The sequence below is a fragment of the Vulpes vulpes genome, chromosome 7 (genome assembly GCF_048418805.1).
Source record: "Vulpes vulpes isolate BD-2025 chromosome 7, VulVul3, whole genome shotgun sequence".
NCBI classification, from domain to species: Eukaryota; Metazoa; Chordata; class Mammalia; order Carnivora; family Canidae; genus Vulpes; species Vulpes vulpes.
In genome coordinates, this window is record NC_132786.1 from 37701892 (window position 1) to 37716080 (window position 14189).

The following is a 14189-nucleotide window of genomic DNA, read 5'->3' on the forward strand; positions in this document are numbered from 1 at the left end:
TTTTTTTAAGGAGCTTAGTAGAAGTTCCACGTTTGCTTTTTGCTATGAGAGGAATAAAACAACAATAACTTTAAAACATTCCCTCCCCCCTCTTAAGTAATAGCTGTGATTTCAGCTGTATCTTTAGGTTCTGGGTTCCTCTAGAGTTATCAGGCAATCTTAATGGGCTTAGTACAGAATTATAAAGAACACAGACTTTGGTGCCAACCAGTTGTGGGTTCAAGTCCAATTCTGTTACTATTGTGAATTGTGGGTAAATTATATAACTTTATAGGGTTATTATGAAAATTTATTCAATCAGCATTCAGTTTATACTTATTAATTACTCTGTTCTGGGACAATTATCTTGGTCCAGTGGATCTTCTTCAATAAGAAAACAGATAAGATTTCTTCCCCTCACAGAAAGTATAGTCAACCAGGATTCTCTTTTAAAAAATTAAATGTAATAAGATAAGTTTAATAAGATAAACTGTTAGCAAAATTTCTATCACATAAAAAGCACTTAGTAAATACTAATAGCATCATTATTAATTTTTCCCAACCCATAACACGGACAATTCCCCAGAAAGTATAACAAAATTAGGCAAAATTGGAAGGGGAGCCTCCTTTTGCCACAAGAACTCTCATGTACAGCAGTAGCCAGGGAGTTGGGCTAGTTATAATCTCTTGAAGCTGTTGTCAGTCAAATATAAAAGCATACAACTATGTATGCAAAAATTTCTTGGACAGGAAACAGAAAGCACTAAGTATTATTTTAAAAAAATTAAAAATTAGACACTTCATTAAAAATTACACATTCATCAAAACTAATATTTTCTGCTTATCAAAAGACACCATTAAGAAAATGAATATCCACAGACAGGGAAATGTCAAAGCATAATTGTATTGCTGGAGAGAATCAGAACTGCCTTGTTTCCTTTTTAAAAAGACGGGACTCCTGGGTGGCTCAGCAGTTTAGCGCCTGCCTTTGGCCCAGGATGTGATCCTGGAGTCCGGGGATCGAGTTCCACATTGGGCTCCCTTCATGGAGCCTGCTTCTCGCTCTAGCTGTCTCTGCCTCTCTGTGTGTCTCTCATGAATAAATAAATTTTTTTAAAAAGACAATTTGCATGATATGGGGATTACATTCAGCTGTTTACTTAGTGACCTGACAACATAAGGTTTTCTTGTCTAAATCTGCAATCAACTTTACATTTTTTTGCCTGAGGAAGTCTTTGGAGTCATGTTAACACCCTTATTTTATAACAGATAGGAAAAATATTAAAGATAGCATGTGGCTTGTTCATAATCGTCTAACCAGTCATTTCAGAACTTGACCTAGGATTCAGGAAGTGATCTTTCCACTACTCAATGTGGACTTCTCTATTACTTTGCTTGATAATCAGTGGAAGATAGTAGGTGGGCTTTATTCAGAATATTTGTTTTATTCTGTCAGCTGGAACTGCTTTCACACTTGTTTATTTTAAAGTTGAAAACATTGCAAGATTATGGTTGGGGGTCCTTTTTGACTGAATTATGAAAATTTTTATTCACTCTAGAGAAGCCAACAATGTCCTTTAGTGTTAATTGGGTTGGGTTTTTAAAAAGATTTTTTTTATTTATTTGAGATGGAGGAGGGAAGGGGTAGAGGGAGAAGAACAAGCAGAGTCCTTGCTGAATGTGGAGCCCAACCCCAGGCTCCATCTCACAACGCCGATATGGTGACCTGAGCAAAAATCAAGAGTCAGATGTTCAACCCACTGAACAGCATAGGTGCCCCTAATTGAGTTATTTAGTTTTCTTTTTTTTTAAGATTTTATTTATTTATATGAGAGAGAGAGAGAGCACCAACAGGGGGAAGAGCAGAGGCAGAGAGAGAAACACACTCCCCACTGAGGAGGGAGCCCAACACAGGCCTTGATCCCAGGACCCCAGGATCATGACCTAAAGGGAAGACAGATACTTTGGTGGCCAACTGAGACACCCAGGCCCCCCCCCCCAATTGAGTTTTGTAAAGGAAAATTTTACAGTAAAAATCTAAGTTATCTTCTTTCAATTTGTTGTGATTTCACAATTGTGTTGATTTATATTTATGTGATTTTTATGTCAACAAAAGCTGTAGCAGCAATAATGACCCATGATTTAGGGGTTTCAGAGCATTGCTTTCTTTTACTAAGTAAATGTCTATACTTTGCCTTTTCAATCATACCGAATTTTTAATGTGCAGTGAGCAGCCTCACTATATGAGGTAAGAAATGGTCATCGAGGGAAAGGAAACCATCCATTCATTTATTCAACAAATACTGAGTTCTTCTCAAAGGCCAGCTATTATTCTGGGGAAATTGGTTGCTTTTTCACTTTTTTTCTGTTTCATCTCAGGTGGAGATCATGATGAGTAGTAAAATTATTTATTTTAGATGTCCCTGTATGACATGTAGATTTAAGACAACATAAACACTTGTTGGGCTTGAATTGGAATTAAAAAAGAAATAAATTGGATAAATAATTATCCGACTTTTGATTGTAGTTTTAATTTTGCCCATGAATATTTGGTATTACTTGTAGATAAATTCTATTCAAGGTATTACTACTTTCTTCTCAGAACTAATAGAATTTTTTCACTTATTTATTTTTAGAACTGTCAGATGGTGTAATAAGGTTATTTCTGTAGGAAATTGGGAATTCTGTGGTTATTTCAATTCTGATTATAACCTCCTTAAAGTTGGTGAACACGTGGTCCCTTAGGTTTGAAGTGGCAAGGTAATCATAAATTATGCTCCAAACACTGGCATTCAAAATGGTTTTAAAAACTGATATTAAATATATACACTTGACTATGCACCAAAGTAGCATAAGTAAAATCTTGTTTCCTTCCCACCTAAATGTTTAGTTCTTCTGTCTCCTTTAGAGATCAGTGGTATACTACTGCTCCACCAGTGTTCACTCATCCTTGGGGAAACAAAAAAAGAGTGAAGGCCATATTGCCATGATCACCTTTAAGCATCATTTGAGCCAAGTGTTTCATTGACTTTTTTATGCCTTTATAAATTAGTATTTTCACAATGATAAAACTTAAAACTTAAAAACCCTTTTCTGTCCTGGGTATTTTTTAAATGTAAGAAGTCTTATATCCTTTCTTAGAGCTGTTACATATAGTGTGGTCCATAAAAGAATTTTCTCCAGCAATAAAAAAAACCTGTTTAGTTCAGTGCGCTGATATAAAATCCATGTTCTCTGTAGAATATTAGTTATGGATCCCATTCTAGAATATGTTGCTCTTTATGGGACAGTGTGAAGGCAGAAGGTGTTTCATTTTTGTGTTTTGTTTTTTAAAGATTATTTATTCATGAGAGTCACACAGAGAAGCAAAGACATAGGCAGAGGGAGAAGCAGGCTCCCCCAGGGAACCCAATGTGGGACTCGATCCCAGAACCCTGGGTGATGCCTTGAGCCAAAGGCAGACCCTCAACCACTGACCTACCCAGGTGCTCTTGAAGGCAGAATTTTTGAAATGAAAAGAAAAATGACACCCAACTCTAATGCTTTAGCAAGAATATTGTGTTTAGTGGCAATGCTTTTTCACATTTTATATTAAAGTATAATTTACATACAGTAAAATGCTCCAATCTTAATATATCATTCAGTCAGTTTTGGTGGATGTCAAGATAGAGAACATTTTTCTCACTCCAGAAAATTTCTGTGCATCCTCTTCCAGTCAACACCCCACTTTTTCCCCAGTCCCGGCTTCCAAAAGCAATCACTGATCTGATTTCTATGACTATCATAGAAATCAGTCATCTATCTAGTCATCTATTGTGGAATTGGACATAAATGAACATGTATTTTTGGCATTTGGCTTCTTTCACTCAACCTAATATTTTTGAGATTATCCATGTTGATGAGTTCATAATAGTTTCTTTCTATTGCAGATAATACTTTTAAAAAAACAGGCAAGAAATCATTAGATCTTCACTGAGTGTTATTATTGACATATGAGTGTTATTAAAGTCAGGGCAGTGGAACTACAGTAAGGATGAAGGAGACAAAAAATCCTCTAATATTAATATTAAATGACAGTACTCCTAACATTCTCATGACTCTCCCACCTTAATTATTGCTGTATGCATCAAGAAGTACTGTTCTAGGAAACTCTATTAACAACAAAGCTGGAACTGTATTGGTTCCTTCCCTTTGTATTTCCTCTTTGACCTCAGAAAGCAAATATGAAAATTTTTTCAGGTGAGGAGATACTTCTTATGATATGACCATAATGAATACGTGCTAGAATGAATATTTTCGTTGTTCATCAATATGGTGATGGCGTGGTAGCTTTTATGCTCTGTTAAAATTGTATAACATAGACCTTATGAGCTCAGTTTTATTTTTTTTTATAAGCTCAGTTTTATTATTACAAACTCACTTTCATCCATAATTTATACAAACGAGAGTAGATACAATAAAACCAACATCCAGATTGCATTTTTGGTTTGTTTGGTGTTTGTTTGTTTGTTTGTTTGTTTTTGAAAGTTCTCATTCAATTTATCTTAAAATTGCCATTTTAAGCAAATTCATTGGCATTTGGGAGCAGAAATAAATTTAAGTGAAAATTTCACTGTGACCTTAGGGACTCAAGTTACCAACAGATCTAAAGGGTGAATTGTTACTGCCTGCTGTTGTCTTTTTCTTTTTCTTTTTTAAGATTTTATTTATTTATTCATGAGACACAGAGAGAGAGAGAGACAGAGACATAGGCAGAGGGAGAAGCAGCCTCCCTGCGGGAATCCTGATGCAGGGCTCAATCCCAGGACCCTGGGATCATGCCCTGAGCCAAAGGCAGACGCTTAACCACTGAGTCACCCAAGTGTACCGGCTGTTGAAAAGGAGTCTGAATTTTAACATAACTACATAAAACTGAAGACTGAGCTGGCCCTCTGCTAGTCCATCCCAATGCATACTATCTCCATCTTTAAGATTCTTAAATAAGAAGCTGCAGAACCACAAAGAGATCCCAGGACATTAACTCACACACCCAAAAGCACACACAGCAAGCACTTTCCTAACTTGATGGAATGTTATCATGTCATTTTCAGTGCTTATACAACTATTCAGCAAGGAGATAAATAACCATAAAGTACAATAGTGTTTATATCAGTCCTGTGAAAAAAGGCACTTGAATAAGTTTTGCCAGATTACTGAGAAAGTATTAATAAAGTTTCAGATTACCCCATTCTGTGAATCCCTCTCAATCACTGATTTTCTCATTTCTTTCTACGTTCTGTTAAATACACCTTCCTTCTCCCCTCTCATACTTATTTTTCTCTTCTAAATTATTTTACCACATTCATATTTCATTCTGATAATTCCAAAAAATGTTGAAATGATACTTCCCTTTAACACAAGCTGCTTTAGTGTAGAATTTGGCTTACATCTACTCATAAGTCATAGTTCACATAAAAAAAAGGCAGTTACATCTGAATCTTCAAGAAAATCTCATTAGTATAATTTAACCTATATGGAGGACTTGCAGTGCTATCATACCATGCCTCAAGAATCTATGTTCCAACTGTAAAGATGATTAACTACTTTTGAGCAGTATGCATGAATTCTCTCAGCAGTTCATCGTCATTTTAGTTGTAGTAATTAATTTTAATTAACTGCCAATAATGTTTGTTGCCCTGTGGAAAAATGAGAATATGGCCCTTCTTCCCATTTGAGTATGAGTAATGATATCAATTTAATGTTAGAAGGGTAAAGAGGTCTTCAGTTGTGAAATAAAGAATTATAAATCTGATTTCCCAAGGAGTACACTCTGCTTGAAGGGTTTTGAGAAGCCCTAGCTTAGCAGAAATTAAAGCTGATAGTAAATCATCTTTCCTCCTCCCACATATTTAGGGTTCTGGCTAATAAAAATTAGATTTTTCTCAAGAAACTCTTAAGAAAGTCTCAAGTACACAATCTAACCTTATACCTAAAGGAGCTGGAAAAAGAACAGCAAATAAACCTTAAATCCAGCAGGAGAGGAGCAATAATAAAGATTAGAGCAGAAATCAATGATATAGAAATCAAAAAAAGAAAAAACAGTAGAACCGATCAGCAAAACTAGGAGCTGGTACTTTGAAAGAATTAATAAGATCTGGGGATCCCTGGGTGGCTCAGCGGTTTAGTGCCTGCCTTCAGCCCAGGACATGATCCTGGAGTCCTGGGATTGAGTCCCACATCAGGCTCCCTGCATGGAACCTGCTTCTCCCTCTGTCTGTGTCTCTGCCTCTCTCTCTCTCTCTCTCTCTCTCTCTCTCTCTCTATCTCTCTCTCTCATGAATAAATAAATAAAATCTTTTTTTAAAAAAAAGAATAAGATCAATAAACCCATAGCCTGGCTTATCAAAAAGAAAAGAGAAATAAAAATCAGACATGGCTTCCTAATTTTGGAATTAGTATTTTTTGTTGTTGCTTCTCAGTCAAAATGTTCAAATTCATAGTCATGTTTTTATAAACACATGAAGTAATTTAGAGATTCAAACTTAATATCATAGCCTTATTTTCCACTGCTGTGATTTAAAAACAATAACTCTAATTTTTATAAGAAATAATCTTACCTCCTCTCTTTGAAGTTGAAAATTGGATCGTGATTGTACTTAAGACTTCTTTAGGGGATATGTTCATGTAAAGTAGCAGGAGTAGGAGAAAACTCATTCCTAATTTTGCTGATAATATGAATTATTGTCAGCAAAGTAATATCTACACTACATTAACATAATTCAAGTATGTTTATTGAGATTTAAAAGGTTTTACATTATCGTTGCAAAAAACGGAGTAATGGTGGTTTTTTAAAAAAAAACTTAATATTCACAGTTGTTTAGGAGTTCAAAAACATCAAACTTTTCAAGTTTCACTATCCCTTTTTTAAAAAATAAAATATCCTTTGAATACAGTGTAGATTCTCATCTTATCAGAAGAGGAACCAGTCAGCACAACATAGAATTTTGGAGCTGGAAAAGACTTTCAATATCATCTAGCTTAAACTTGACATTAACCTAGTTCACTAAAATCACTACCTTCTCAAGGATCTTAGCTTTCCTGCACTAATTTCCAGAAAATTAAAGGACCTCTAGTCCCCAATTCCTTTTGCTGTACATGTTTGTCTTTTCCGTCCTTTCTGATATTCTCTGTATTCATACTAATGGTTACAGCTGTGAGGATTTTCTTGATTCTTTATGCCTGAATTAGCTTAAGAATAATCTATTGTGTGCAGAAACATAACTTTTTAATTTAAATGCTTGGCCAAAGGAAAGGTGAATAATGCACAGTTTTAGGAGGAGTTGTAGTAATAATTGAGTCACTGGTACTCTAGAGGACACATATCAAATAGTTTTTGCCATCCAGATTTAAGAGTGAGTAATACAACCCTACTATGTAAGAAGAGTAATACCACTTATGTTATTAGAGAAGCAAGAGTGGGTAAGCACAGCTTTTCACTTGGAAGTTGAGGGTGAGGAGCAGTATGTTAAGATTTTTGTTTTATTTTCTCAATCCTATTTCTCATTCATTAAATCAGCAGATATTTGTTTAGAATACAGTGTGAGCTAAACATTCTAATAGGTCTGGGTATACAGCAGACAAGATCCAGTCTTTGGCCTCAAGGAGCATGTGGTGTAAATACATAGCAGAGGGCAATGCTGGATAAAACTGCCTACAGAACAGAGAAGATATATAGGATCCCTGAAAACTATTCTTATAGTTCCACCACACAAGCCATTTACTAACTTTGCCCACCCCATAGAATGAGAAATAACTATTACAATTAGTTGTGTGGCATTTTGGAAATGAAAAGTGCTATAAAAGAGCTAAATAATAGAAAACAAGATTAAATTACGTGGTAGAAATGGTTCTTATAGATATGTCCAGTATTTATGTCATCACTATAGGATTGCTAAAAGGAAGGAAAAGCTAACTTAGGTAAATGCAATTGGCTAGGTTTTGCAAAGATGAGAAAATATCTGTGTGTATCGGCAAGAGAGATTATGCAATCTTATATTACTTTGAGTAATACAGGAACTAAAAATAGTTGGAATATCACATCTAGTATCAAGTTTCCACATGCCTACAGCTTCTAATAAGGATCTTCTGCATTTCAGTGTTTATTTGAAGTATTTCTTGAACAGTTTTTAAGCACTGCCACTACCCAAGACTTATCCACCAACAATCAATTATATTTTCATATTCGGAAACTATAAGAAGATTCGTTAAATTACACAGAATGAATACTTAACCTTTCTGTGACTAATCTATCAGTATATTGGGTTTAGCGGAGTTGTTATCAGTGATTTATCATGCCCGATTCTTTCTGATCTTACTTATGTTTTTAAAGTTTGTTAATTCTCTCAGAGGACTAGGATACCAATTTACATCCCATTCTACATCCTCAGAAGATGAAGAATTTATTGAATTGGGCATTTCTTTCGCATGCTTTTATATGGTCACATTCTTATACTGAAGATTGAAAATTTCAAACTGTAGGGAAAATAAGGGGTTCTTTTTTGATACTCATTCAATGTTCTTTGACTATGAACTAACCTTAATTTTATTATTTGCATTTTTATGTTTTTGCCAGAATTTTCACTTGCATTAAATGAGGCACTACACCACAACGTTTAGCCTGTGGCATAACAGAAAGCAGGTGGCCTGTCACTGAGAATCATGATCTTACATTCTGTTTTTTCCTGAACAATATAATTTTTTGGTCTCAGTTTATAATGACATATCTCTGTAGTTTAACTTCACATTCAAACAATAAAAATATTAAAAATTTAACCTCATGCATGCCACTTACTTTTTAAGAAATATATTCCTATAATTATTATCTGGTGGAGAGATCTTATTTTTTACTGTCTTGCCCTGATTTAACAAATTTAATGGTATGAAGAATTTCCATGCAGTTGTTTATTATTTTATTTGTTCCATATATTAGTGCTTTGGTCTCTAATGTCCTTTTGTCTTTATTGTATTATCTCTATACATTTCCACTTAGAATAAAGAGATAGAAGCATGAAAATTAATAATCCATGCCTCAGACTTTTTTGCCATGCTTAATAAGAATGAGCAATTAAGGCTAGTAACCTCAGTGCTTAATACTGTTTTCAAAACTCAGTTATTCCATATATTGTCATTTCAGTGATTAAAGAGTAAGTATAACATGTAATCAGATTAAAACAAGATAACTAAACCAGTATTTAAAAATAAAAAAAAAAAAGCTATGATGTTCTGTGCATTGCATGGCAGAGTAGTACTAAAATTTGCCTAAATAAATTCTCATGATGTTTTCGGATATTATGGGAATGCTTTGGCTACCCTTCAGTTTGAATCCTCATAATGACAAAGGTTCTAACAGTTATTTTTTAAAACCACACTATAACTGTTTTTAGAAAGTTATAACTCATCTTCCTGGTTATATTTGTGATAAGTTTGTGAAACTGTACCATACTACTATGAAAAAGGTAAAACTTTATGTGTACTTAGATTTTGAAAAGTAGCATCATATACATTTAAAAAGATTTTTTGGTAACTTATGGCACTTTGGAAAAGGAATGTGCAATTATAAAGGTTTATGCCATTTTATTATTTTTTTTTTAATGCCAAGAATTACTCTTACTAAGCTTTAGATTGAAAACCAAACCCAATTTTAAGACTGGCACTTTTTCCTACCACTAGTTCCTGTTTCTATAATTATATGGAACCTTTAATTTAAACCATTCTTTGCAATGAGTTTTAAGTTTCCTCCTCCATCCTAACTTCAAAGGCCCTTAATTTAAGGAACATTTTAAATTAATCCAGTGATAGTTAGATAAGCACGTTAGGTATCATGGACATTTAATCTGATGCCTGACCTTAGTAATCTTCTGATAAAAATAGCTAAACTCCTGAAAACGAATACTGGAACATTTTAATTAGTTTTTATTGGTTATAACCAGTTTAATAAGTTGATGTCCATATAGTCATAATTTATCTTAAAATCTGGGACTGCCAACATAACTAACTACACAGCATTACTTAAAATACCCTCATATATTCCAAAGAGAAATGACAAGAAGAAATAAAATTCTGTATGATTATAGCTATTGTATACACTTCTGGTAGGTTTCCAGTATTTTACTGGGATACACCCATGGGTGGTAGAAGCAAACTGAAAACAAATATAAATGCTTTAACATTGGATGTTGGCATCAGTACAGATTATGCATAAGCTATTGCAATAAAAAAATACTCATTGTGCCTGTATTTGAAGAATTTATCTTAGATTTTCTCTGGCCTTTTTCACTTAAGGCTGTACAATCATTTAAACATAGAGACAACAGAATATATGAATGAATGAATGAATGAAATGATGGCCCTGTTTGCCATGAAATAATATTCTGTTGAATTTTTTGAGAGGCATTGGCTGTTGTATATTATGACATAAACTAGATTGTTCACAAGCTGCATGTGAGTCTTATGTACAAATCACAGCATTAGGAAATTATACATCTTTCTTTTTCCTTATAAATTGAATTCAGAATTTACAATTCAAATTTATAATTTTAAGCTGCTGATTATTCCAAGTACCTAATGTGGATTAAAAGATTAAATGAAACAAGACCTATGAAAGATGCTAATTAATAGCATAACCCTATATACTATCACACTTATGATAATGTTAAGTTTCTTATAAAGCCTTAAAATATTTTAGTGAAAAATTAATTACCTAGAAATGAAGGCACTTTATTACCTTGAACTAGCTATTTGTCTGTATAGAATTTGTCTAAAATCCCATAAAATATTCTTTATCCTTTTATAAATTTATCCTATTTATGTGTTTTTCTAAAGCTTCTTATAATATAATAGAATAATTCAAACTATTTTAACTTAATAGAAAATTGTGTTACATGATAGAACCAATGAACAATTCAGAAATAAAACTCTAGAGTAACAAAAGTGTGTGTTATAACAGCAAAACCATTAGTCTAAGTTAGTCTATAATTATTTGAGGTTAAAGTGTAAAATTTGAAGACTTTTTCATTGAACAATTTTTAGACAGCCTTTATTTTTGAAATTTTATTTTTAATTGGTACTACCTTGTGTTGAAATGTTGTTCAAATACAAGGGCAATCGAAAGTGTTAGGCCAGCCTGTCATAACTCAGTTTTCTTTAGTTGAGTCTTTTTTACCGTAACTCTAAAACATTAAGAAGTCAATTTTGTTTCTTCTATGTTCAAGTCAGCCCGGCCTGGTAAATTATCAAATTTAAATCAGTAATGTGGATGTGCTGCTGTGTATAGCTGTGCCCTCTTCAGAAAATCAATAGTTGATTTATACAAGAGATTTGATTCAGAAAAAAAAAGGCATAGGATAATTTTTTTTCAGAAGTTAAATTTTTTCTGAAGTTCAACATTACATCTTTCTGACATTTATAAAACATAAACTAACTTTTATCCAAGAATATTTTTTAACAGAAGAATATTTCACAGCAGACAAACTTTGTTTTCTTTTTTATTTGGGGGCAGTTCACTTAAGAAGAAAATATTGGTCTATAATTTCACTAATCTTTAATTCTTTCTCTGTGGTGGCCATTTTTCTATCACTAGTTTTAAATGTTTTACTAAATGTAAGTGCTGCTTCATAGACGCAGTTAACATTACATAGTATCGACAGGAGTCAAGTTTATTAGCAGTTTACTCTTATCAACGAGAAACTAAAAAAAAAATTCCATGTCAGTTCTTTGGTTTGTATCTTGCTATCTTTTTTAAATAAGATATATTAACCCAAAGGTGTGTTAATGTCATGGCATGAACAATCTTAAATGTAGATCTATTGAGTATTTTGTGATCCTGAGTAACAGACTTTTCTCAAATCTCTGTGATGCTAAATATTTTCCTTAGGAGGTTTTGTTTAATGTTAGATTGTTGTTCTGAAAGATGTTGGTCCTAGTGGGATTTTTTTTAAAACTGGGAAAACAAATAAGCGCATGTATTACAAGTATAGAAATGGTGAATTGTAAACTTACCGTATAATAATGATTCTATTTTCAAAAATGTTTTGCTGTTAAATATATACAACATAAAATTGCTGCCATACTGTAATTGAGTACTTTTTCTTAAATGACCCTGTTATCACTATTCCAGAATTAGAAGTTGGGCAGATACATGATTGATTCATGTGTCTGCATAGATGCTTCAAGGTATATTCTTCTCTTGGTGAGTAAAAATATATTTTCCTTGGCATCAATGCATTGAGATCTGAATATACCTGTATCTATCCATTCTTATTGCACATTTCTTATACAGTATCTTCTAACATGCCAAAATTGGTCTACACACAACTTAAAATTGAGGGTTTGTTACATGCTTTCTAACAGAAAGGTTTTCAATGATATTTATTATGGGTTTGTACTGTGAAAATAGTGAAACTCCCTTTAAAATTGCATATATGCTAAATTTAAATTAATATTTTTTCTTTAGCTCAAATTGCCCTAAATCCAGAGAGACTATCAACCCTTTTCACTGTTGTCAAATCCAGCATAAGGAACAGCCCTAGGACACTCCAAACACAGTTGAGGAATAAGGAATAAGTCTCTTATGTTACACTTCAGAATAAAGGCATTGTGTGAAAGAAATGAACCGAAGTTCATCGTGAATGCAAGGCTTCTGTACTTGACATTCCTCCACCGAAGGGAAGACAAGTGTCAACAGCATTGGCATCATTTTCAAACTGATCTTAAGTGGAGTATCTTCCACCACACTGGAGTACTTCTTGACTCTTACCGGGTTTGGGGTTTTGTTTTTGGTTTTTTGGGTTTTTTTTTTATTTTGTTTTGTTTTAATTCGCATCAAGCCTTTGCGTTTTCAAAAAACCATTTGTCAGCACTGAGGTAGAGAGACATAGATTTGAAAATACTTTCTTAAGAGATCATGTAACTATATAACTCAATTTAAAAAGAGGAGGAGGGATAGTTTCAACCCACTGCCTCTCACAAGAAACATGTTTTTAAATCTGTAACTGTTTTAGTGTTAACAGGGTACAAAGTGTTTTTTTGTCCTGTATTGTACTAAAGGTTCTCATTGATTGGTGATTGTATTGTACTGTATGAAAACAAATCATTAATTGCCTTGTATTGTTTATAATAGGCCATACCACGTACTACTTCAGTTTTTATGTTCCAAGTTTTCCAGTGATGCATGTTAACAGTTAGGTCCGAAAATTCTGTGGTGCTAATTATTCCATATCCAATGGTGCTTTTGTGGATGCTAACTGCACACATGCTGAACAAAGCTTGAAGTTTCAAACTTTTCCTCCCTTCCTCTGTTTATATAAAGTAAAATGAAATAACTTGAATTTGTCTCAAAGTATCACTGACAATCTAATAAACTGGTTTATATGTGTGATTAATTTGGATTCTTAATTATTTTTCAGAAAGCAGATTAGCTCTACTGGGCCCTCTTATCAAACAAAAGTTGATTTTTACCATGTGTTTATTTTGTTATTTCATTGGTGCCCCCAAATTTGTGGTATCTTTGGGAATTTAAATCCATTTGGCCTAGCTTCTATAATCAAGTTTATGTTGAATCTACAAAAACTGGCTAGACCTACTAGACAGGGAAATGAGTATGTTGAGAAAACCAAACATCTGCCATTACAGTGCCTTTGTCTATTTCAGTATTTTATTAATAACATTTTTTTATCTACTTGAACCATGAGATGACATTTGCATGGAAACAAGTATGCCTTCAGAACCTTTGTTACTTGCTCAGATGACATTAAAAACACCATTCCTATATGCTGATGTTTAAAGTCAAAGTTCCCACTTCACCTGTATGAAAACATGGACAAAAAATAAAATTGGAACTTTCCAGGACAAACTGATACCATATACACCAGAAAGACATACTAGATAAATCATGCATGGTCTTATTGAATTTTTAATTTTAACATTCACTGTAAGATTTACAGCATTAGGACAAGTGAAGCTGCTATCCTCGTGAGGGCAGAGGTCTCTTTGTCCCAAGCTAAAGTCAATATTAAGGCAAATTTGCAAATTTGCATTCTGCAAATTTGCATTCTGATCTTGGTATTTTGCATCACCCATGGTAACCTTAAATTTAAAAAGAAAAGATCAAAATAAATCTATTAAAGTAATAATCACTGATCTCAAATAGAAGATGAGCAAACCTGTCCATCTAA

The 14189-nt window shown here is 33.4% G+C and overlaps 1 protein-coding gene across 2 annotated transcripts in view; it reads left to right on the forward strand.

Annotated features, from left to right (window-relative positions):
• Positions 1-13397, forward strand: part of PURG (purine rich element binding protein G) — a 37754-nt gene extending 24357 nt beyond the window's left edge. The window contains exon 3 of one of the 2 annotated variants that reach the window (XM_072763555.1): positions 12470-13397. In XM_072763555.1, coding sequence (XP_072619656.1) covers positions 12470-12484 — 15 coding nt within the window. In that variant the 3' untranslated portion in view covers positions 12485-13397. The remainder of the gene's footprint in view (positions 1-12469) is intronic. The other variant, XM_072763554.1, reaches the window with a different exon arrangement.
• The last annotated feature ends 792 nt before the right edge of the window (positions 13398-14189 follow it).